General features: G+C 40.1%; 1 protein-coding gene across 3 annotated transcripts; it reads left to right on the forward strand.

The window, feature by feature from the left end:
• The first annotated feature begins 1,619 nt into the window (after positions 1-1,619).
• Positions 1,620-22,492, forward strand: SPPL2A (signal peptide peptidase like 2A). 3 transcript variants are annotated; one of them, XM_053465140.1, is made up of 16 exons: positions 1,622-1,941; positions 4,455-4,574; positions 9,325-9,507; positions 9,664-9,753; positions 11,214-11,347; positions 11,751-11,902; positions 12,247-12,343; positions 13,116-13,217; positions 14,253-14,334; positions 15,179-15,253; positions 15,907-15,963; positions 16,572-16,625; positions 18,147-18,246; positions 18,666-18,743; positions 19,036-19,196; positions 20,441-22,492. In XM_053465140.1, the coding sequence occupies exons 1-16, from the start codon at positions 1,891-1,893 to the stop codon at positions 20,507-20,509; spliced, it is 1,605 nt and encodes a 534-aa protein (XP_053321115.1). In that variant the 5' UTR covers positions 1,622-1,890; the 3' UTR covers positions 20,510-22,492. The 3 variants fall into 3 exon arrangements, with proteins under 3 accessions (XP_053321118.1, XP_053321115.1, XP_053321117.1); XM_053465143.1 differs by lacking the exon at positions 20,441-22,492 and having other exon boundaries at positions 1,620-1,941; positions 19,036-19,202; XM_053465142.1 differs by lacking the exon at positions 16,572-16,625.
• Positions 22,493-24,641: the final 2,149 nt, after the last annotated feature.

Below are 24,641 nucleotides of genomic sequence, written 5' to 3' on the forward strand. Positions count from 1 at the left end.
TTTAGAGGAGGTAAAATGAGACCAGGGTTTCATTTTCCTCCCAGTCTGCCTTCTCCTGCTATGCATGCCTATGAGACTCTGGGTTTGTGACTGCTTCTTTGTCTTTCCACGCATGCATGGGGAAGGTCTCATTTGGCCTATTGGAAGTCTCTCATGAGCTGGTGCCGGAGGAGGTAAAATGGAGGCCTAGGAGTTGGGGAAAGAGACAAATGCGTTCGGTAAAAAGATTCTGCTGAATACCTCCATGCATTTGCAGGGGGCAGTTGGGTTAATGGAGAGTATTCTATGCTTCCAAGTGCGTACAATGGGTGGGGTGTTCCTTTAAAGCTGCTGTTCCACTAATAAATGCAATCGTCAGTGTCCGCCTATAGTTGACTTACAGCTATAAAAGGCTATGTGTGTGCATACCCGGTATTAATGTACCTTTATCCTTGCCAGTACTCGTCATTAATTTAGAAGTCCAACAAGAATATTAGAAGGGATTGAATATGCATCCTTGATTCCCTAGTGTATTTCTCAACTCTTTGGTCTACGCATACCACTGCCTAGTTTTTGTTCTCCTTTTTCAATTACTGTTTTCATACTCCTGTGAGCCCTGAAAGTCAATAAAATGTCTTCCAAATTAAGCTTTGTACTTGATACCATCACAGCTTAAATTACTAGAGATAATTTATACATGGGAGATCAAGGATTTGTGGGAAGACTAGGTGGGCCAAATGGTTCTTCTTATCTACTATAAAATATGTTTCTATCAGATGAATAATTCATTCACAATGTATGTAGACACTGGCATCTCTATGGACTGTGAATATTCACATTATCAACTATATTTGACCGATAATTTACAAACTTTTGTAAGTTTGAGGCTAATGACGTTTTCTTAGGCTCCATTGCTATATAGGTGGCAGCGTAGTATCAAAGACCTTCCTCCAACCTCCCACATAAGCTCAGCATGCTCAAGGCCATTACTTTCATTGGCACGGACATGCATCCACCCTGACATTTGGTGCCATCTGGGATAAGTGCTGGGATATGATGTCCTACGCTGGGGCTCAACTCCCGGAGGCTGACAGAAGAGTGAGAGAGGAGTCATGGCACCTACAGACCTCCACTGTCATAACTAATCTCACATGCGATAAAAATCATGCGGGACCACAGTCTACTCAACAAACACCCTGACTGCTTACCTCTGGTAAGTAGAATATCTATGTCTTAATTACCCAACCAGACTAGTGAGAGGTTATGAAAGAATGGACTTCATTAGCATTGTCATAAAGAATCAAGACTCATAAAGAGTTATCCAATCACATGACCACCAACAATGGCAGCCTTCGGTTCTTCGGAAAAAGTTTATTGGAGCAAAGTGAGAAAACCATTACAGTATTCTATACTCAAGGAGAATGACTTTTCCCATGGCACTTATATATGTATATAAAGATATATATGAATAGTAATAAGGTGTACTACATCCTGAATGTGCTCAACTCTCATTGTCAGAAATAATATCCTGTATGTAATATGTATTACAATTACGCACGAAATGCTCCTATTTGCACAGTAGGAGTCGCTCTCCTGGGATCACTGCGCATGCTCACACCCGGCCCTCCTCTTTCTCCTGTAGTTCCGTGTCACTTGTTGCTAATGCCGAGCCGGACTGGAGCAGACAGTCACCGCTTGTCAACTGCCCCAAACACAGCGGTCTTAGCGGCGCACGGGCCTGGCTTGGACGGGTCGCGTTGGCTGCTCTGCGGTAGACAACACCCGGGAAGCGAGGAGCCGAATAGTCACGCCAACCAGCAGGCATTCGGTGTGTGGCTGTGTACGGATGAAGCCCTGACAGGCTGCTGGATCGCACCGTGTGTCCTGGGCTGACAGCTGACCTGCGGAAGAATGGGCCTCCCCGGACTGCTGGGCCTCCTGGTGTTACTGCTGTGGCCACAGGTAATGACCGGAGGCGCTTATCAGATGTCACGGGCATAGGTTCGCTCGGGACCGGGGACACGACAGGGCTTAGAGGGTGATCACGTGATTTGACTTAATATTATGCAGAGCACATTCCTTTCGCGTTAATGAGTGTTATATACAGTGATCAGCCATCTGTCATAGCGTTTAATGTTAGTAAAACCTCCCTGCTATGCGGAAATAAAAAGCAATCATTTATTATCGCTTATAATTATTATTATTATTAATAATAATAATATGTTTCTGCTTTGCCCTCCTACAAATAATATTCCAGGAATCCTTCCTTGTAATCTGCCCTTTCCATATCTTTTCATGCAGGTCCCGGTTTTCTGCCCCTTTCACCGTTCTACCCCTATGCCTGAACCACACTCATTACACCTTGATGACCACTAAGTCTGACAGTGGGCTTTATTCACTAAAGGGAGAGTTAACAGGAGAGTTGTGGCTTCCACCCTCTCACTTCACTATTCCTTAAGGAGGGCCAAGACTCCAGCAGGAAGGGCTGAGCTGGCCCTGTGTAATGCATAGTTCAACGATTAAGGAGACTGTAGAAATCTCACTGATCTAATGATTTTTCATACGTGGTCAGCCAAGCTCTTTCTACAGCAGAAGCTCACCGGAGTTGGCCCTTAATAATGTATATTGGAGCTAAAACACAACTCACCTTTTAGTGAATAATCCCTGCCAATAAGACAGAGAGAGATCTGCTTTCCATCTAGCTGTCATGATAAGGAGATAAGAGTGGGTCTTTATATTGCTATCCATATATACAAGATTAAGCTTAAATGGCTCCTCGATGGGTCGCTCATAATCATTTGAAATCCTCTAATTATCCCCAAATATAATTGGATCACATTCTGTGCCTAAAGCATGGCGGATCTATGAAAGAACATCCATATAGTCACAGTTTAAAGCCCATAAACTGAGTGTTCTGTGGCTGATGTGTGTGTAATGTACTCACGATTGTAGGCATTGGCTTCCCCCACGTTGCTCAAGTAACCCAAACCCAAGTAAATGCTATTTTCTCGTCTTTGATGTAATATAGTGCATTTGTTTTTTAATATCATATGTTGGTCTTACGTTTTTTGGGGGATCTGAACTAGTTTGCTGACGTAAGGTGTTTTCCATCAGCTTACAAGTAACAAGCTTTTAATTCAACTGGCCAAATATATTAAATCGTTCTGATGCCAGAAGAAGCTTTAACACATTGAGTCGCTGAGTATTGTTTCCTTTCACGGACATCCATTGCCAGTCTATATTAGAAGTGTGCTGTGCTGGATATAACATGCAGGTGTTGAGCACAATGTATTAATGTAGAGCCTTTAAGCTGTGGATTATATGGACAGGGTTATAACGCGTAAAAGGTGTCGCTTTGTGTATATAACAAACCTTTTTAGTGCCCCTTGCAATGTATGCGGCAGTGTTTTAATTAATGAACGCGTTAGCCGAAAGCATTACTTCTGAGTCCGAAAGAGCATTAGGTGTAGAAGGTTTCACTAGCCAACGATGACATCTATGAAATCCTGCAATTAGTGATAAGCTTTTGTTTTAATCTGCAATCAGATAGATTGTACGAACTTGGAACTTTAACAGAACGGACATGGATGGTGTGTATGGGTGATCACGAATTAGAATTAAATTGCTTCTAATTTCACTCGGATTTATTAAAAAAGGTTATTTATGCAATAAATAAGGAGTCGCACTTCACCTGCTGACAGCCGAGACAGTCAAGGAATGTTGCAGGGCTGCTTTAAAGTCAATTTTGTCTTAACTTAAGAACACAACATTTACTGCTTAAAACCTCATTAGGCGAGCCACCTGCTCATCCTTTCCTTTTTAGTAGCAGCCGAGTGGCTCATTTAATAAAACAAGAGTTGCTTCAACTTCCTCTCTTTACTTTCAATTATGAAGAGCCCATGCTGTCAGGTTTCCCCCAACAAGAAGGGTTGAGCTGGCCCTGCACAATGTATACGACATAACTATGTAGTTCAGTGTGTAAGAAGACTGATTTTACTTACCGGGTGCATTTTCTGCATGTATTCCAGCAATATTGACATTACTCGTCATCGTAGAGCCACCGTTTCTCACAATGATAATAGGAGAGGTCCTGTGTTACTGCCTGACATCTGTACCCAAATGTATGGGAGAATATTTACATGATGAGGTTTATCTTGGAAGGGCGAGCTTGGTTTGCCTTGTCATCTTGGGCTCTAGTTGTGATACCGCATGACTACTTACAGTATGGAGAGCGGATGGAGAGGAAACAATCCAATAGTTATATGGAAAACAGTCTAAAGCAACGTAAAGCACCCTGTATATTTGAAAAGAAAACACTCATTTCGTTGAGGCGTAAGGCATGCGAGTGTCTGTAGAAGCACGCTCTTTTTAGCTTTCAGCCTGTTATGTTGGATTAGTAACTTAAATCTGCACGGTCACCAAATATATGTTGCTTGCTTAGCACCTATTCAAACAAACTGTTATTTGTCTTGCAGATACGCGCAGAGGAAGGTATTCTACACGCAACTGATGCCGAGAATTCTTCCACGGAAAAGGATTATTGTATAACCTATAATTCCAACTGGACAGCGTTACCGTCTACTTTTGTAAATGCAGTAAGTTGCCTATTTTGACTCTTTCTAAGATAGTTCCTGTTCTGTGTTCAATTAAGAAATCCCGTTTTACGGCTCTTAAGAGCAACCAAGAGTTTCCATCTCTGTGCCATGAACCAGATGCCGTAAAAATGTCACTATGCAATAAGACGCATACATATGTTTGCTTCTACCAGGTTTATGTGTAATGTTACCCTATACCAGGGGTGTCCAAGTTTTTTCTGCAGTGGGCCACTTCATCAGAATTGTATACGTGCGCGGGCCGCACTCATTTTTCACTGTGACAAAAAATATGGCCTTTAATAAAATATGCAGATTAAAATAAAGTAAATGACACAAAACCTTTACTCTTCCTCTCACTGATTTCTGGGCCTAGAAAGTTTTGCGACTACAAATTCAGGATTCCCTAGATTTATTCTAGGGATGAACTAAAATGAAAATTCTGGACCAAAACATTCAGGGTTCACTTAGCCAAAACCGAAAATGACCCCCACCTTTAAAAATAATATTAAAAACTCACATTTTTAATAAAAGTAGGTAACACACAATTGGACAAAATTAGCAATATGACTTGGCAACCAGTAAGTGCTGGAACCTAGGCATGATGGGACTGTGACTACTGTTAGCAATCACACTCCTATCATGCCAAGTCAGCCAGTACATGCTGGTACAGGGTGGCTGTAAGTGATGTGCAGACCCCATACTGCTGGCAGCATCACTACACAAGGGGGGCAGCTAGCTAGGTTTCAGCATGTACTGGCTGACTTGGCATGATATGAGTGTGATTGCTAACAGTAGTCACAGTCCCATCATGCCTAGGTTCCAGCACTTACACATCCATCCAGTAAATACTGGAACCTAGGCATTATGGGACTGTGATTGCTGTTAGCAATCACACTCCTATCATGCCAAGTCAGCCAGTACATGCTGGTACAGGGTGGCTGTAAGTGATGTGCAGACCCCATACTGCTGGCAGCATCACTACACAAGGGGGGCAGCTAGCTAGGTTTCAGCATGTACTGGCTGACTTGGCATGATATGAGTGTGATTGCTAACAGTAGTCACAGTCCCATCATGCCTAGGTTCCAGCACTTACACATCCATCCAGTAAATACTGGAACCTAGGCATTATGGGACTGTGATTGCTGTTAGCAATCACACTCCTATCATGCCAAGTCAGCCAGTACATGCTGGTACAGGGTGGCTGTAAGTGCAGACCCCATACTGCTGGCAGCATCAATACACAAGGGGGGCAGCTGGCCAGGTTTCAGCATGTACTGGCTGACTTGGCATGATAGGAGTGTGATTGCTAACAGCAATCAAAGACCCATCATGCCTAGGTTCCAGCACTTACACATCCATCCAGTAAATACTGGAACCTAGGCATTATGGGACTGTGATTGCTGTTAGCAATCACACTCCTATCATGCTAAGTCAGCCAGTACATGCTGGTACAGGGTGGCTGTAAGTGCAGACCCCATACTGCTGGCAGCATCAATACACAAGGGGGGCAGCTGGCCAGGTTTCAGCATGTACTGGCTGACTTGGCATGATAGGAGTGTGATTGCTAACAGCAATCACAGACCCATCATGCCTAGGTTCCAGCACTTACACATCCATGCTATCACACACACACACACTCATTTATTCATATAATCATTCATTCACAGATGCATTCCCTCAATCACACACACTCATTCAAACACCCTCCCCACCTCCTTACCTGCAAGGCAGCTCCTCGATGCCGCTTACAGACTTCAGCAGGGGGCGCGGCCTCCCTCTGCCTTCTCTTCTAAAGCACAGAGGAAGTAGGATGTCACGTGAACTCCGCTTCCTCTGTGTGCAGTCCAGAAGTCCCTCCCACAAGTAAGTAGCAGGGCTTGAGGTGCGGCTCGTGTAAGATCGGTTGCCCTGGCTGCCGATCTTACGCGGGCCGCACCTCGAGGTCTCGCGGGCCGCATTTGGCCCGCGGGCCGCATGTTGGACGCCCCTGCCCTATACAAACTGTCACCATGTCATTTCTTTTTTATTTGGAAGCTGTGGAACTGTATTATAAAGTCTGTAAACACAATACAGCATATTACTATTGTTTTACATAGAGCCATCATATTCCACAGCGCTGTACCACGCCTAAACAGGACATAACAAGTAATATATAACATTACAATTTGGTGAGAAGGGCCCTGCCCAATCGATAATATCACATATTGGGATACATAATTTTCCAGCAGAAGAGATTTCTTCTTTAACCCGTCAGTCTAATGTGTGAAAACTTAAATCACTTTACCTCGTTCAGCTCTAAATTCTCGCATTCATCACGATTTTATTTTATTGTATGGCATTGATTGACTACTACCTTTTGAAACATATCAAAGGAATGTTTATAACATGTTTTAACCGTGTATTTAAGACGTTTAATGCTTTGTGCCTGATTCCCTTCTTTGTTCTATGCATTGACTACATAGTCGGGCAGAACAGAGCGCCAACTGCGGGCAATGGTTCCTAGCTGTAGGTGGCCGCACAGGGAAATGCGTCGACAGCTGCGATCGCTGCCTGGACTGTGTTGGGTAGATAGGCGCCGGAATATTTTTTTATGTTCTGCGTCTATTGGGGAAGTTGACGGCCTGAGTATTACTTTCCGTGTCAGCTGGTTTATTCAGTGCCCTTGGAGGCTGTGTTGTTTGCTTAGTAAGTCCGGGTAGCAGCTGTGGAATCCATTTGGTATCTAAGCTCTAAGAGAACATGGAAGTATGTAAAGTGAAAGTAACATGATGAGTTACTGCCCTGTTCAAAAGTCATACAGTGTATCTAACACGATCCATTCTTCTACTGTTATTATGCTTCATTGCATGTACACAGATTTTATCAAATGAACAGAAATACATGTATTTTAACATTTTTGGTATCTATTATGCAGTTAGTCCCTGCTTTTATATGCAAACAGAAATTTGGAAGACCCCCTTAATTCATGATGCACTTTACTTATAGATATGCCACTCTGTCCCCCCCCCCCAAAAGCTGGCCGTCTGCACCATAGAAGCCCCAGTGCATCGCACAGATGTCCACCGGCTGCCAGAGAGGAGGACCCAGGTGCCCCGTACCAGGGCGATGTGGGCCCTAAATAAGCACCTGCCAGGCTATATTGCTTACCAATGAGCTTAATCAGTGGGGATGCACTGCATTTAAACCCAAAAGAGACTCTCATTTTAAGTCTAGAAAAGGCTTTAAACAGCATGAGATTGGGGAAAGGGGCATCCTTGGGTTCTAAGTGTTAACATGCAATTAACGTGAATATTTATATGTTAAAATGTCCAAGTCATGCACCTCTTTCATGAAATGCCTTGGGATAGAGGAATTGGTTTAGGATCAGCTGGCAGATATTCTCATAAACCAGCGCTAATTAGAGCATAAACTGATATTAGGGGATGGATTACAGTGAAACGTCTCACATAGTGCTGGGCAGCAGACTTGTGCAAACGGAGCTAAAATAATTCGGACATTTTTTGTTTTGTTTAGTTTTTGGTCCAAATTAGTTAGTAAACAGATCTAGTTACCTCTACTTTTGGTTCGGACTACATTCAGAGGGCTTTTTCAAATCCGAAAAGAGATCTCAATGTCTCCCTACCTTCTCTGCCAACTGCTTCCGTGGCCCTGTCTTGCCTCTTTTTATTCTTCTTTCTTCTTTGCTCTGCCTCTCACGCAATCTGCTGCATTATCCAAGACCTCCTGGAGCTCTTCAGCAACAGGGCGGAGCCTTGGTGCACACCCTCTCCCTCGATTGGAGGAATGAGAAAGAGGCTCTGCCCTGTTACCGAAGTACTACCTCAGGCCAGAGTAATACAGATGGATCTGCAAAAAAAAGTCTCTGCACCTCTGTTTCTCAGCCAATCTGTCCGGATTATTGTGGCCTGTAGCGAATCCCAATTCTTTCTGGTTTCAGGAAATGACTCTCCTCTTATAAAGTACTTTTAAAAAAATTACGCAACAGCAAATCTATAAAACTTAAAATAGACTGCCCCACAAACCTTAAAGGGGCAGTCTAACAGAGCATCACCAGCTTATAATGCATATTAAAAGGACACCCTTGTGTCCAATGCAGCCGTCTTGGCAATAAATGCATGTTAAAGTATGTTGAAAGATTTTAAATATGTGTCGATTAAAAAATAACTGACCTTTTAGTAGAAGCTGCAGCGCACCCCTTCACCCCTTCATCTGACAATGTGCATCACTGATAGATTAATCATGTCCAAAAATATACATACCATACCTATACCACCAGTCATCTGCATGATGGGATACATCAGAGGAGGCTGCAGAGGAGGTTTTAAAGCCATATGCTGCGTTATACATGTTAATGCTGCATGCAAGATAGCGTTTTTGGTGACCTTTTTGAAGTGGTGATAAACATATCTGGCAACTTCTGGTCTGCGGCTTCCCGGGCTCTTCCCTTGCGGGACGCGGCCAGGACTGCCCCCTGGCGTCGGCAGGAAACACCCCCTTTTAAAGGGAAAATGGGCAGGGAGTGGGGCGGGTCAAGGCCCCGCAACCCAGGGGATTCGGGTCTTGACCCGGAGAACCAGAAAAGCAGTGCTTCATCCGACAATCTCTGGGTCAAACCTGGAGAGTCCCAGGTATGATGATGATAAATGTCACTGATAACAGTAAGGTAAGAAGATACTTTGCAGTATCCCAAGTGAATGGATGAAATGGCGATGAGCTTGGTTGTTAAGTTGTGTTTCCTTTCATTAAACAGACCTATTACAAGTTGGAAAACCTGACTTCGAGCACCCTATGCAGTGCCTCGGAAATCCCTAGAGTGGATCTTAAGGACAAAGCAGTCGTGGTGATGGCTGGTAAATGTTCCATTTTGATCAAGGGGGTCATTGCCCAGAGCAACGGCGCTAAACTACTTCTCGTCGCCAGCAAAGATGGTTTGGTAAGTGGCTGATTTTTCGTCATGGTTAGCCTTTGCCAGTTTACATTAGGTGTCATGTGAAAAATATAGATTAGATTATGAAGCTTCTTAAACATTAATATATTAAGTTGTTAATGTGGATGATCCTTTAATGAACAATGTGTTATTTCCTCCTAGCTCCTCCCACAAGACAACAGGACCGGTTTTAATGATTTGACAATCCCACTTGCCTATGTGAGATATAAAGATGTAGTCGGCATGAGCCAGGTGGGTGTTTTACCAATAAACCGTATATATTCTTACGTTTTGCAGCATACAGAAAATATTGCCATTTTGTTAAATATTTGTACAGTGTATGCATTTGGCGTGTTATATTTGAATAAATTATATGGACCTGTATTAAACATGTCTGTTAGGAATTCAGTAGGGCTTTCACTACGGGATCAGTGGGTCGGATTAGCTCCTTCTTGGCTTTGTGGCCATAAATATGTCATTTAGTACTGTACAACAGAGGTAGGTGTTCTACAAAACAATAAAATAGCATTGGTCTGTACATTTAGCTGTTATCCTCCTGGCATAGCTGGGGTTTCTTTCATCGAGACAGCCTAACTATAGCCGGCAGGTGATGTACAAAGTTACTGTCAAATCCCTACCTTGTTTTTGTGCCTAAACAATGAAGAGGCCATTGATTAGTCCCATTTAGTCCTTTTCTGTTTGGCGTAGTTACACACCAACAGTATTTAATGGGCTTGTGGAAAAAATGAGATTGTACTAAGAATGGAGCTCGCTCGTGCCCTCCATGGAGTTAGTGTAAGGCCCAATGGCAAGAATGGTGGATAATGCATTGGGAGCTGATGGACACAGGTGACTGTGGCTAGAATGGGGGGGGTTATAGTACTGTATGCAGCGCTGGGGGGGTTATAGTACTGTATGCAGCGCCGGGGGGTTAACATTTGCTCTGAAAAAACCCTCATTTTATAATCGATTAAAAATCGATTCAACTAATTGATAATGAAATTTGTTTGCAACGGTTTTCATTATCGATTATCGATTTTTAATTTTATGTTGCAGCCCTAATGTATTGTCAATAAACTATTTTCTTTACCTCCCGTCCAACGCTTCTAAATAGCGTTGTGATTAGTATTAAGTGCCATGTTAACCCTGCGGCTTCCAGGTGAGCCCTTGTGATGACATCACATTGCATTTCTTGGCATCAAAGAGCCCCATATATGTCCACATCTGTGTGTTTATATATTTATTTATATATATATATATATATATATATAAACTTTTCGCTGTCTTTTTCTGTACTTTGAAAGGACATCCACCCCATCCCACCTTTAATACTGTACATATTTTACATTTCAACAAATATGGAGACCTTGAAAAAGCCAAACTAACATAGCGTAGGCTGCATCATTGTATACTACAATCGTCTACGGTTCAATATCATTTTTTAGTCCTTTCTAGTGTTGCCCATATTGCAATTACCTACGTTGCCTTGTGTGCTTTCGCTTAAGAGCATCTCCAGCTGTCATATGACTTTGATGATTGGCTGAGCCTGGTGGGAGCTGTATCCTAGCATCACGTAAAGGTTCCTTGTTGCACTGCTCTGCGGTATCCCTGCTTTTGATAATTAGTAGTTAAATGGCTGTTGTTCTTCAACCATTGTCTCAATTTGAGTATTGTGTTTCTCGTACTACACTGTTACGTTATTATTTTATTAGGTGTTTGGGAGCAGTATCAGTGTGACGCTGTATTCTCCCCCATTTCCGCCATTCGATTACAGCATACTGGTTATCTTTCTCATCTCCGTATTCACTGTTGCACTAGGAGGCTACTGGAGCGGCTTATCAGAATTGTAAGTATTAAAGAAACGAAAGTTCTGCTTGTTTAGAAAAAAGCTGTTAGGGACAGTCCTGTCCGGCAGTCTGTTTTGTGCTCGACCCCGAAGTTACACCGTCCAGCATGGTCTCTTATGATCGTTTATCTTCTTTTAAGAGACACCAGTGGCCAAAAGCAAAACGATGGGACTTTTACAACATAATCTGTCTTTTGTTGTAGCCAACTTGCCAGCATGCATTAAAGAGCAGTTATTCTATTGCAGGACGAGTTATAAGATATTGGCAAAATATCATGCATTAAAATGTGTTTTACATGTGGTTCCAGTACTGTGCCTGTGCCAAAGCACATGCTTTTCATTGACGCGTTTTTAAATGTATTCCAAAACGTGTAGATTTAACATTTTTTTTTTGTGTTGCCAGAGAAGATCTGAGACCCTCGCCTAGTTCTGATGAAATGCAGCAAAGAAAACCAAAGGATGAGAATGTGACCTTCACCCCTCTCACCGTCATCCTATTCTTTGTCATCTGCTGCGTCATGTTACTATTGCTGTACTTCTTCTATAAGTGGTTAGGTAAGAACTTTTCTCAATAGGATGAGGTGATTTTTTTTTTTTTTGGATTTGGTCCTGAGCTATAAAGTCAATATACATTTTTACTTTTTTTTTTTTTAGAATTAAATTATATTATTATTTATTAATATATTATTATTTATTTATTATAATTATTTATTATAACGGATTGTCCCATTCACTGCCGTTTAGGTGATATAGGTAATGCTACTTGAAGCCTGTATGGGATTTTTGTGAGTTTTTTTTTTTAGACCAACACTAGATTGTAATAGATATAAGAGTCTTAACTCTTATGGGTAATACACACCTAACGTTTTAATGAATCAATTTATTTTTTTTGTGTTTAGTCTATGTCATCATAGGTGTCTTTTGCTTGGCGTCCGCAATGAGTTTATTCAACTGCCTCTCTGCACTGATCCGGAACGTCCCTTATGGAAGATGCAGGTTTGTTATATTATAATGTATGTAATCTTATCATGTTGTCTTTTGGGGTTTTGAGCACCCCACTGAGTTTACTTTTTCTTCTTAAAGTAGATGTTCGTTTCAAGGTTATTTGCATATTCTTTCAGGGGGAAAAAATAATTGTGGCTACTGAAAAATGTGAATCCACTCTGTTAGTACCTTAGCATATTACAGCAATTGGGCACAAGGGGCATTTGCCCCAGGGGCCTCTGGCAAGCAGCCCCCAGTTGTTTTCTACTTGCTACTATCATTTGTACATTTCCCTCCAGTAACACTGTTCAAGTGCTGGGTTATCTACCCGGTATTGATAGATATCTCCATTCCACTGTATCTCTTCCCTAATAATCTACTTAAAATATGTATATGGTTTCCCAAACCTTGCACAGAGCTATCAATTTCTTCCTTCCTCAGACCAGTATCGTTTTTTTTTTCTGCTGAATACAAAGCCATGATATTAGCACTCTTTATGGCATAAACTCGCCATGATTTGGGCAAATTTTTGCAGGATTAAATTAATCCTGGACAAGGTCTGGGCATTTCTTGGTAATAAAATATTCTCTCGTTTACTGTAAAGGTGCTGTGCCTTTTCTTGAGCCTAAGCGTTCCCCTGACGTTACCCACTAGTTGAAACACCTTTTGTCCTAAGCATGGAGTTAAATAGGCCATCTGCTCCCATGTTAGCGGTGTGTTGGTGCAATATGTTGAAATATATTTATTGTGATAATGGTTTCTCTTATTTTCTGTGCTTTCATAGAATTTCCTGCTTCCATAAAAGTGCCGAAGTGAGACTCCTCGTTCTGGCTGCGTTTTGTATAGCTGTGTCTGTGACTTGGGCAGTATTCCGCAATGAAGATAGGTATGTGATAATGGAAGTCCTACGCTTTGGGAGCAACTTGGACGCGTTTATAAATAGACACTGTGTTATTACTGATAATCCACCAGTGGAGAATATCATTCCATGCTGTCAATCACATAACCGGAACAGTAAAGCTGATGTTTGACTTAAAGACCTCAGACCTTACATAGGGATAACTGATCATTTATGTTAAACCCTGAATTTGGGATGTATATCTATTTATCTCATGCCCTCATTCCATGGTCTGCGTAATATTCTGGCCATCTACCAGCTTCATGCCTTCTGGAGACATTGGCTGAGAGCAGGCGGCTGGCAGACAGACTTTACCCTGTGTCCTGGACACTAAAAGCTTAAAACAGACTGTTATGAATAGCAATTTGCTGAGGTGACATGATACTTTTCATTTTAGAGACTTCACTACATTTAATCCATAGTTATTCAGTGAGATGCCAATCTAAAAAGTTTGACCCTCGATAACAGAACAATAGAGAAGGGACAGGCAAAAGCTTGGTTTTGTGCTCGACTCAACTAGTACATGCTATTGGAACATAGGAGTGATAAAGGGCCTTTGTATGCCTATGAAGAAATTCCAGTAAAAATGAGCCGTTTGCAGCTATAATAGTCATTTACAACATTAACAACGTCTACACTGTATTTCTGATCAATTTTGTGTTATTTTAATGGACCAAATTTACGTTTGTGGAAAGTGTCGTATAAACTTTGATTAAAAATGTCTCTAGTTCATCCTGAATACAATAAAAAAGGTTACACCTTCCGCAGAAGAGGCATAAACGCCGAGGAGCAGATCTGAAAATTGCTGTCTATAACACCTGTGCGATCCCCATCCCTAACTTCTAGTACTTAAGAAAGCTCCTCGAGTGCTCAATATTATGATTCATTTACTTTTTTATGGCAGAGCTTTACAAAATGCTTTGTGTATAAACAGATAATTTGTCAAACAGGTCTTCCCATACTCCCTTAGAAGCACAAACCGCATTCTTGCTTAATCAGACGTAATGTCGTGTTCTGTTCTAGGTGGAGCTGGATATTACAAGATATCTTAGGAATTGCCTTTTGCCTAAATTTTATTAAAACGCTCCGGATGCCAAATTTCAAGGTAAGCGTGTGTGTGTGTACTTTGTGTGTGCGCACGCACTTGCGCTATTGAACTTCCATATATAATGGAGAACAGGGGTATGAGAAGAAAACTACATGCTCACACGTAAAAAGTGTCTTATAGTATCTAAGCAATGTGTGTTTCACAGCCACATTGTTCATCGATATAAATGGGGATTAACCCTTTGAGTGCCAGGGTTTGAATTCATTGCCCTCTAGTTAGGTGCACACCCCACCGACAGGCTCGCTTGAAGAGTTAATTCATCATAGTATTAATGCATAAACCGTTAAACGTTACAATAACCCATGTCTTTTTGCTCCTGTCTCGCCCCACCACTTCCCATTGTGTTCATGCATTGCTCTGCGTTTGGCGCATTCGTTTTTCATTCGCTAATTCATTTCGTATTCTATAAAAATACAAGTCATAGTGTCTCCCCCGAGGCTTGCTAAACGGTGCTCTGTTGATGAATATGCATAGTAACACTCGAGCTGTGCCGTGCTATTACCTGCAGACTGCGATGCCGATAAACGTGCCTGAAAAGGCTGGGTACTGGGCCTTGGTGGTATGAAATGTAATGATTGTGATATTTGAAGAGACAAAGCCTGTGTGTCGGCAGGAAGTACTTGTGGAGCCATATTTATAAGAATTACTTCACAACGTTTCCATGGTAATTGTTTCCCATTTGAAGCTCTGTTCGCTGGTTAAGGACCTGCGTCATGTCCTTACAGGCTTCGACATGTCCTTATACATGTAACAGCGCTCTGGGGTTCCTGCTATTCTGTGGCTATGTATTATATTTTCTGTTTAATGATAGTAACATTGTTTTGTTTTTGTTCTTTTTCAGGCATGCGTGATACTGCTGGGCCTTCTACTTTTGTACGATGTGTTTTTTGTCTTTATAACGCCATTCCTCACAAAGGTATGAAAACAGACTTTGTGTTCACTGATTTTAGATACAATATTATTAAAAATATACATGTACATATACTAAATGAACGTGATAATGATGTATTATTGTGCATAAAGGGGGGAGTCGTCTGTCCGCTCCCTCACTACTTCACTATTCATTTTGCATGGCCGCGCTGCCAAGGTTCTCCAATCTAGGGCAGAGCTGGCCCTGCATAATGTATAGGTCAATGGATTTAACAATATACAATACAGGTCCAATCCTTGCAGCAGCAACTCACCTTCATAATGTATTGGAGGTCAAGGAGCTGAAACAGAACTCTCATTTCAGTGAATAAACTCCAAAGTGTAGAATAGATCGGTACGCATAATAAATCTGATATACTTCATTGTTTTGACGATTGTATTTATTATGGTTAAACAATATTGGCTAGAACAAAAAACAGGTGATTGTGTTAATTTTTGATGTTTCTTGCCACTAAAGTTTAGCTGATAAAATACTTTCCCATCTACTTTCTGTGTCATATAGAAGTGGAGGTTTATTGCTGGCAAGAGCAGGCATCAACCACTAGGGTTCTTGTGTAATAAAATTATTTTTTAAGGGCATTTGTATATGGTTATGCGTCTTATATTATTTGTAAAGTATATTATATTTTTTATCCTCAGAATGGAGAGAGCATTATGGTGGAAGTGGCAGCTGGCCCATCAGGGAATACTGAGAAGGTAATTGCATTGAACCTTGCTTCAGGTTCCAAAATACATTCTAGCGTTTGCTATTGGCAACGTTCTTCTGAGGGACGGCCAAGTGGCGTGATCGTTGCAGTTCCATAGCGTACATTTTTCCGATTGTTACCTCTGCGATTCAGCCGTAAAAATCTTCTTTCTTTACATTATTACAATAAGCTCCAGACCCCCACTAAAGAGCTTGAAGGCTTCTTTTGTGACAGTGTATATTGACTCATTGTACGGTGAAAGACGAAAAAGTTTATTGCCAGTTTTGAGATTTTATATATATAATATATATAATTATTATTTTTTTGAAACCAGAAATCTCCAAAGCAAATGCAGAAAAACACAAGCTTCAGTTTAATTAAACTGATATCATTATTGTAAAAATTCTATAGACTAAATAGTACACCTTAAGATGATGGAAAAATTATGATACTTGGATGGGAAAAGCTATGGTTCATATTGAAGGGAATCTGAAAGATGGGTATAGAGGGAAAGGAACCTGTTCTACTAGTGTGCGTTATGTTTGATGGTCTAATCTGGCCTGTGGTTGGCCGCACCGTATACCGTATTAAATGTCTTTGACTTGGGTTTGATCCTAGAATGGTGAGAGCTTGGTGGAGGTGCCCGCCGAATCCAATGTCACCCATGAGAAAGTAAGGATGATACTTCAGATGTTTTGAATGGATTCTTAGCTTGCCGTCTCTCACAAGTTTAAAATTGTCTCATCAAATCATATCTTGGTGGTTTCCTTAATGTTTACTGGTCAGTGGGAATATTGTTTCAACTCTACTGTGATTGACCTGATCATCACACTTAAAACAGAAGTCCATCCATTGCTCCATTGCATGACAACCCATGTAGCAGTATTTTTCTTATACATGTTCCGTGGTAGTTTTAGTTTATTCTTTTTCTGTGGCAGGTATATGCAGTCAGTAACTGTCATGCTTGAGGTACCTTTTATAGGTCTGCTAATACAGATTCCTAACTGTTTACTTTTATCAATGTTGGAATCATTTAGTGTGTGTGTGTGTGTATATGTATATATGTATATATATATATATATATATATATATATATATATATATATATATATAACATATTTTTTTGTTTAGTTGACGCCACATGGATTTCTGTTTTAACACTTAGATCAGCTCTTACGTTTACCTCTCTTACGTCAATCATCAGAACATCTCACCTTTATGTCTGGTTAATGGGTTGTTTAATTTGCACCCTTACAGCATGCACACCCTCTAAAGCATGCACAATGCATAAGAAATATACTATATGAATTATAAATACCGTATTTGCTCGATTATAAGACAACCCCCTAAAACGTGAACATTAATTAGGAAAAAAGAAAAAGCCTGAATATAAGATTGACCTATAGGTATACTAGTAAATACTAATTCGCATGTAAACTATTTTTTCATATTTATAAAAAAGATGATTGAGAAAAATGCATTTCTTGTTTTTATTTCCCCAGTTATGCTCATCTGCCTCCTGGCTTGCCACTCTGCCTCCCTGATATGCCTTATACCCCCTATATGCCACTCTGGCCCCCCGACTTACCAATGCATCACCAGACTTGTCCCTCATGTTTCAGACTCCCTGGTGTCAAGTGGGGGCAGCCGCTGGGCATCTGTGCGATGCGAGTAGACCACCTCCGCAGCAGTTACCGGGAACTTCCTCTGGGGCTTATATGGCGCAGCACCAGAAGGTCATGCCGGCGCTCCATCATAGAAGCCCCGGCAGAAGTGTCAGGAAGCAGCAAAGGTTGTCTGCACGCATTGCACAGGCGTTCACAGTCTGCCGGAGAGGAGGATCCGGGTCCCCTGCAGCCCTGCGGGGGATCTGGATCTTAGTCTTGTAGTCAAACCTCTATTTGATAATATATTATAAGATGACCTCGAAAATAAGAAAAGGGGTATTTTTCAGAGCATTTGTTCTGAAAAAAAACCTTGTTTTATATTCAAGCAAATACGGTAAATGCAAAATGATTCTGGTGGGGTGTTTGGAAAGAGATGTTATCACTATAGCAACCACCTAAATGTCCTTACTGAATGGACCTTTTCCATTGGCTGCTATGCTGATTAGATCCCTATTATAACTTGTGTTATACCTCTGGTATTCTGTTGTCTCAAATTGTGTATTTAATGCTTCTAATTGTTTTACAGTTACCTGTGGTGATTAGGGTTCCTAGACTGGAGTACTCTGCAATGACATTATGTGGGATGTCATTCTCCTTGCTAGGGTTTGGGGATATTATTGTGCCTGGTGAGTTGTAAAAATATTTAGTGTGTGTGTGTCTGTGCGTGTGCGTGAGTGTGCATGTGTCGGTTTGTCTTCGTCCGTCAGTTCTAGTTTTGTCATACCCATTAAATGTATGAAATGTAAAAAGCACTGTGTAAATTGTTGGCGTTTAAAAGAATATACACTTGTGTATATGTTAACGTGTGTGTTGTCTTTGATTACAGTAGCACTATATTGGTTATTTGGTAGCCTTAAAAAAACATATATTTTATATCCCAGTATGTCAGGGTAGGTGAAATTGATATAGAAAAGAATCAGAATTCATTGAGATATTTTTGGTTTAGCTCCCATAATATTCCACCAATAGAGGGCAGTGGGAATAGATAGAATTTTAATTTCAAACAATGAATGGTGTTACATGCGCTCTCTGATTTTTATTTTAGGTTTATTGGCAGCGTATTGCAGAAGATTTGATGTCCGAACCTCTTCTTCCAGCGTCTATTTTATTTCCTGCACTATAGGTATGCTAAGAAGAAAAATAATTTGGGATAGATCTGTTATCGTGTTAGTTTTTCACATCTAGGAAGAACTTTTGGGGAAAAAAGAATGATATATAGGATGATGAATATACTTTGTTTTTTTGTTGTACTCTAACTTTTTCTGTTGTAAATTCGGCCTAAAAAGTACTTGGTTTAGGTGATTCCCGCTTGAAAACATAACTTGTACCCCATGCCAAATTCTAACCCCAGATTTTTCCATTTACTTGGTCATTAATTGGAAGTTTATGTAGCTTTTTCGTTTTAACTATTGTAGCTTACGCCGTGGGCATGGTTATCACATTCATCGTCCTGATGGTGATGAAGACAGGGCAGCCGGCTCTGTTGTATCTTGTGCCATGTACTCTTATCACCAGCTCTGCCATCGCCTGGATGAGGAAGGAAATGAAAAAGTTTTGGAACGGCGGCGCCTATGAGGTATGATTTAATTCTGTCTTCGTAAAATCTGAGGCAGATTAAGTTAAATAATATGCAAAAGGGGCTTTTTAAATCTATGAAATAGTCACAGTTTCCCTTGATCTGGAGTCTGCGGCTGGATTTCCACATTTGCTGTATTTCCCTGCCAAATATCCCTGGAAGGAACATTATATCCCGGTGGGATGTTGGAATGATCAGGAAAGCACTGTTCCAGCGGGATAAAGTAATGTCACTAGGTGTGGTTTGCTAATTGACAGCAGATTAATGGAAACTTGTGCCCATGGATTGTAGGGCTAGTACACATATATTCTGGCTAGGGTAACCAGACAGAGCGGATAATGTTATGTGATTCAAAATACAAACCACAGCTGTGTTTCTGGAGGTCATGCATTACAGCTTGGGAAGAGGAAGGCAAGCTCGACCTATACAATATATAATATAAAATTAGAAATTGCGCTTCTTTTATTGGAAAAGAGGAAAAATGTTAACACACACGTTCATAATTTAATATTAGAGGATCAGAGGCTTAGATGTAATTAATTTTTACTTTACCAAGAAGGTGGTAAATACATGGAACAGCCTCCCATCAGAATCGGTACAGGCTAATAGAGAAGGCGTTGTATATGATATCAGGCAAGACCAATACTAAATAGAGTTTTTACATCGGGAAAAATGGGCAGAAGTGTTCTTATCTGTTGTCAAACTCTATGTTCCAATCAATGTTTTTTACCAAAAAAAAAAAAAAACCTGAAACCTTGTTATATACCTGTGCGATACAAGTGTGCTGTTCAGATGATAGCGCCATTGTATCAAGACATGTTATATGTAATTGTATGTGTTTGAGAGAGATAGAGAAATACAGCCACACTCGCAAATCTCATGAAATTGCCCCAAAAATGTTGTGGTTAGTATTTTGGTTCACGAAGTTGCCGGCTCCTTGCACAGGGGATATGTTTAGCCATGAAAGCCAATACTTTGCCCTTAGGCTGATCTTTCCTTATGTTATCAGGCAGGATTGTTTCCCGTGCTTCCATGCCACTTATTTTATCAGTTCATCATACAATACTGTGCAGTACAAGATGGAAAAGCTGTGATTCTTATATATTGAGACTGAAAGATTTGTTTGTAGCTTATAATGGTTATAACTGATTGAAAATGAGTGCTATAAATCTAAAATATTGCGCCTCTTTAAGGCTGAACATTTTTATTTAAAAAAGTCTAAATTGTTTTTTTGTGTATTGTAGATAATGGAGCAAACAGATAATGCTGCAAATGAAGAGAATATAACACGCGGAGAGCAGGAATTGGAATGATAACTGTAATCATTCTACTTTTTTATTTTTATTTTATTCATATAGTGATTGCTTCGGGCAGGATTTTACGAATGGTAAATCATGCTTTCTCTGTTCCTAGGAACTTTCCAAAGCATTTTGGGACTATCAGACATTGAACGGGGTTGTACAATAACCCGGAAATATTTTACTTGATATTTTTGTAAAACGCATCCTTTTTTTAAAATAGGATGAAATCAGACCCCTGGGAATTGTGCCTTATGTCAACTAGAACATGCAATGCATACGCAAATATACGAAATAGTAATGGACTGTATATTTTCTACACTGGTGCCATAACACGTTGATGACATTGATGTCCTCGTTTGGCAGAACTAAACAAATATCCCATCCCAGATTTATTTTCTTCTGCGTGCTGAAACTACCTGTCAGTCGTATGCTCCTCTATGAGTAAACATAAAGATTTCCCGTTAACATACAAATCCAATTCTGCTAATAAATGAATTAAATAAGGAATTTGTTTGGATCCCGGGGCTGTGTTCCTAGGTGACGCGTTTGCAGCTGTTTTTCTTTGTGTCTAGCAACAGTTGTTTGTAACTTTGTCTCTGTTTAAAGGCAGCTCTTGTGGCTAGTGTACAGTGGAACGAGCTTTCATAGAGCTACCTAGTTGGAGCTTTCTTTTGTTACATGGGTGATTTTAAAGATTATAATGGTCACAGTAGACGATCAATTTAGTAGATCTTGTGAGATTAAATTAAATTTGCTTTGTTTCAATGTATTCACAAAACTATGAGGTTGCAGAAGAGTTCAACATTTGATTGATATTGCAGGCATCCTTCATCTGTGGTCTGCTGACCACCATTGGTCATTACTAGCTTCCAAGCTGTTCCTTTCATGATTCCAGGGGGTATGCACAGAGATGTCTTTAAGAAAATGTGTGTACCCACAAGACCAATATGGGCGCAGATTCTTAGTCTAGTGTCCCATGCAGCCCCACCAACAAATATATATTAAGGTACTTGGTAATTACATGAAAATGTGTTCTATACTACTGGGGGGCAGAGAGAGATGGTATGGTTCTCCATAGCTTAAAAAAGCTACATCTCCAGAGCTGGAGAGCACAGCCCCTCCATTGAGTTTTGTTCAGGAAAGCACTCCCATTGAAATCGATGAGCGCTTGTGGGGGTCTCTCATAAACATTTGAGTGGTGGGTATACCATGCGTGCAAAACGGCTAGGGCTCACCTGCGTATCTGAGCTGGACCCCAGGTCCAAAACATTTGAGACCCACAGTTGGTATAATTAAGGTGAATAGGCTACCCTTAGACTGACCTAACCTACAATTGCACCTCTCAGGTATAAGGCAGCACCTCTTACTGTGACCAAAAAGCATCCACTTGGCCTAGGATTCGTGTCCAACCAAACAAACGTGACAGGTCTGTATAACCGGGACCTACAGGACACTACTATGTAACTAATGGCACATTTACGGATTCCCTTCTGTGCTACCAAATTATTTTACATGGTTGATAAAAATAGCAATTGGCAACACTATTTAGATTATTTTTAATGAGATCAATCCCTTTGTTTAGCCGTATCTCCTCAATACCTGCATATTTACACGGTCCGAACTTTATGCCACTCCACATTAGTTCAAACCTATTTTGCATATACAATCATTATATGGTTCTTTACAGCCTTTTAGTTGTTGCCAGATAGTATGTTGTGTTGTGTTTTAGTTCTACAAAGTACGACTTAAAATGGGATATTTGTTAAAAATTGCAGCAACCCATTTTCTAGATCTGACATTTTTATAAATTTTTGCTACAGATGTTTGATTCATAAATTACATTTTGTAATCTGGTTCTTAAGTGTAACATGTATGCAGTTCTAGAACTGTAAGCATCTAACTTCTTAATACTAACAAGCAATGTTGATAATAGTTCAGTTTTATAATATTTTTGAACTAGAATATCTGATTTAATAAATATATAATTTAAGTACAGTTCTCTGTGTGATTACTTGCATATTTTTTGTACATGTACGATTACATATAAGATAATAGACTGTGTAACATATCATAGACATACATCATTGAAACATTATAAACCTGTTGATTCTCTTACTGTGTGTCCATTAATGCTTCATTAGGCTGTATACTAGACCTTAATAGCAACGTCGGTTTTGGTGGTACGGATATCTCTACCCGCACCACTAGGTAGCATCACATGGAGCCAGGCAAGCTAGCCAAGAGAAGAGGGATAAGGGTTGTTGGAAACCTGAGATGAGTGGGTAACGGATGCTTTGGATGAATAAACAAATAGAAATCTTTGAACAAACTCTGATTGGTAGCCTACAATGCAAATGGAGCCTCCAAATTACATCAGAAGATACAATGATCAAAAATGTAGGAAAACCAAAATCGACGGAAAGAAAAGGCATTGGCTGTTGGGTAAGGACCTAAGGATTATTGCCATCGCTGGACAATGACACTTGCATTCCATACATGATTTCATGGTCAAAGCAGGTATGAATTCAAAAGTCAGTTTTACTGTTTTTCGGAATGCTAACGCCATTCGTATTCATCAGACATTCCTCTAGAATCACGTCACTCAAAGACTAACCCATATGATCTTTTCATTAGGGCCAACGTTGGCCAACCAGATTATAAAAAAAATGGTATCCTCTTCCTTCCATTATCACAATGGTTAAGAAGTGTTTTTAATATTTTTAATCCTGTTTTGTCCCCCTTGCTCTTTGTAAGTAGTAGCAGAAAGCTGGCCATTATTATGTTGTTTGGGCATTTTTTAAAATTTTTTTTTTTTTTGATCCAGCATGATGAACAAGTGATGATGTTCTGGATTGGAGTGTTAGCCTAGGGATTAGACATGGGTCAGAGGGTTAAATTGCTTGCCAGTGTAAGATCTTTGGGCATCTGTGCTAGCAATGGCTCTCTCTCGTATCACTCTCAATCTAGCGAGAAGGTATTTGGTGCTGGCGTTAAATGTAAAGATCTGTGACGTGGAAAATAAGTAGTGCCTAGAATTAACAAAAAAAAAGTTGCGTAGAAAAATTGAATGATTACAGATTACAACTAAATTTACAAAAATATTGGGTTTTCTTTTTATAACTGTTCTAGCATTTGCATTTGAATCTGTTATCTTGGCCCAATATACTAAACACCTTTGGTAGTCTCAATGTGTCCCAGCCCAACTCTCTGATAAAAGCCTGGAGAAGGAATGGACTTCATTAGCATTGCCATAAAGAATCAGCTCAGTGTGGTGTTCGAGCAGAGAAAGTCACCCGAAATATCGCATGACTGACATCAGCCTCAGGGTCTGCAAAAAAAAAAAAGCACGTTTATGGGCACAAAATGGAATAAAGCCAAGTTTTTGTCAATGCTACCTTACATTTTTTTTTATACAGCACTGTAATTACTGTTGAAGGAGAAAAATATTTTCCTCTTTAAGAGTAAAATTTAGTAATTTCCACGTGTCACTTTTTGTTACAGACCCACTAAACATTATATCTCATATTTATATTAAAAGTAAAGTTTGCACAATTATCCTAAGTGCGTTAAAAAGTGTATTAGTAAATCGCATCCTGCCACCTGCTTCCTCCTGACAGTACAGGTGCAGGCAGCGTCCATAACATGCTGTCATCCGAACGTTCCTAACGCTGCTAAACATCCAAACTTTTCCCAGAATTAATTCTTTAAATCTCACGTACCGGAGAGTGCACTTAATAAGTGAAACAGCGCCTTTAAGAATAAAAACGTTATATATTGTTTCTAATTTATTCTGCAGTATTCATCTAGCCCTTCTCGCTACTTTTTTTTTATGTCCTTACGAGTTACTCAACAATTGACATGGATATTAAGTGGAATATTTTGAGTAAAACTTTTTTTAATGATTCATTTACATTTGATTTCTTTATGTATGCAAGATGTATTAATAAGACTATAATCTTTCAGTATATTGAAACCGTGCCGATGCAAGAACAGGGGACTATTGTAACTATTCCGGTAGTAGAGTGGTACACGTCTGGTTGAATCTGGTTCTCAAAAAGTTAATTTGTATTATTTTCCGTGAACCCATGTAATAAAGTGACGTTATTACATACATAAAGAATAATATGAGTTATATATATTATAG

This window comes from Spea bombifrons, chromosome 4 (assembly GCF_027358695.1).
Source record: "Spea bombifrons isolate aSpeBom1 chromosome 4, aSpeBom1.2.pri, whole genome shotgun sequence".
NCBI lineage: Eukaryota > Metazoa > Chordata > Amphibia > Anura > Pelobatidae > Spea > Spea bombifrons.

Bases quoted from the DNA above. Each gene is read 5' to 3' on its own strand.
- SPPL2A (XM_053465140.1), top strand. From the start codon at position 1,891: ATGGGCCTCCCCGGACTGCTGGGCCTCCTGGTGTTACTGCTGTGGCCA. The intron at 11,903-12,246 runs GTAAGAACTTTT...TTTTGTGTTTAG, and splicing joins CTTCTTCTATAAGTGGTTAG to TCTATGTCATCATAGGTGTC. The intron at 14,335-15,178 runs GTAAGCGTGTGT...GTTCTTTTTCAG, and splicing joins TCCGGATGCCAAATTTCAAG to GCATGCGTGATACTGCTGGG.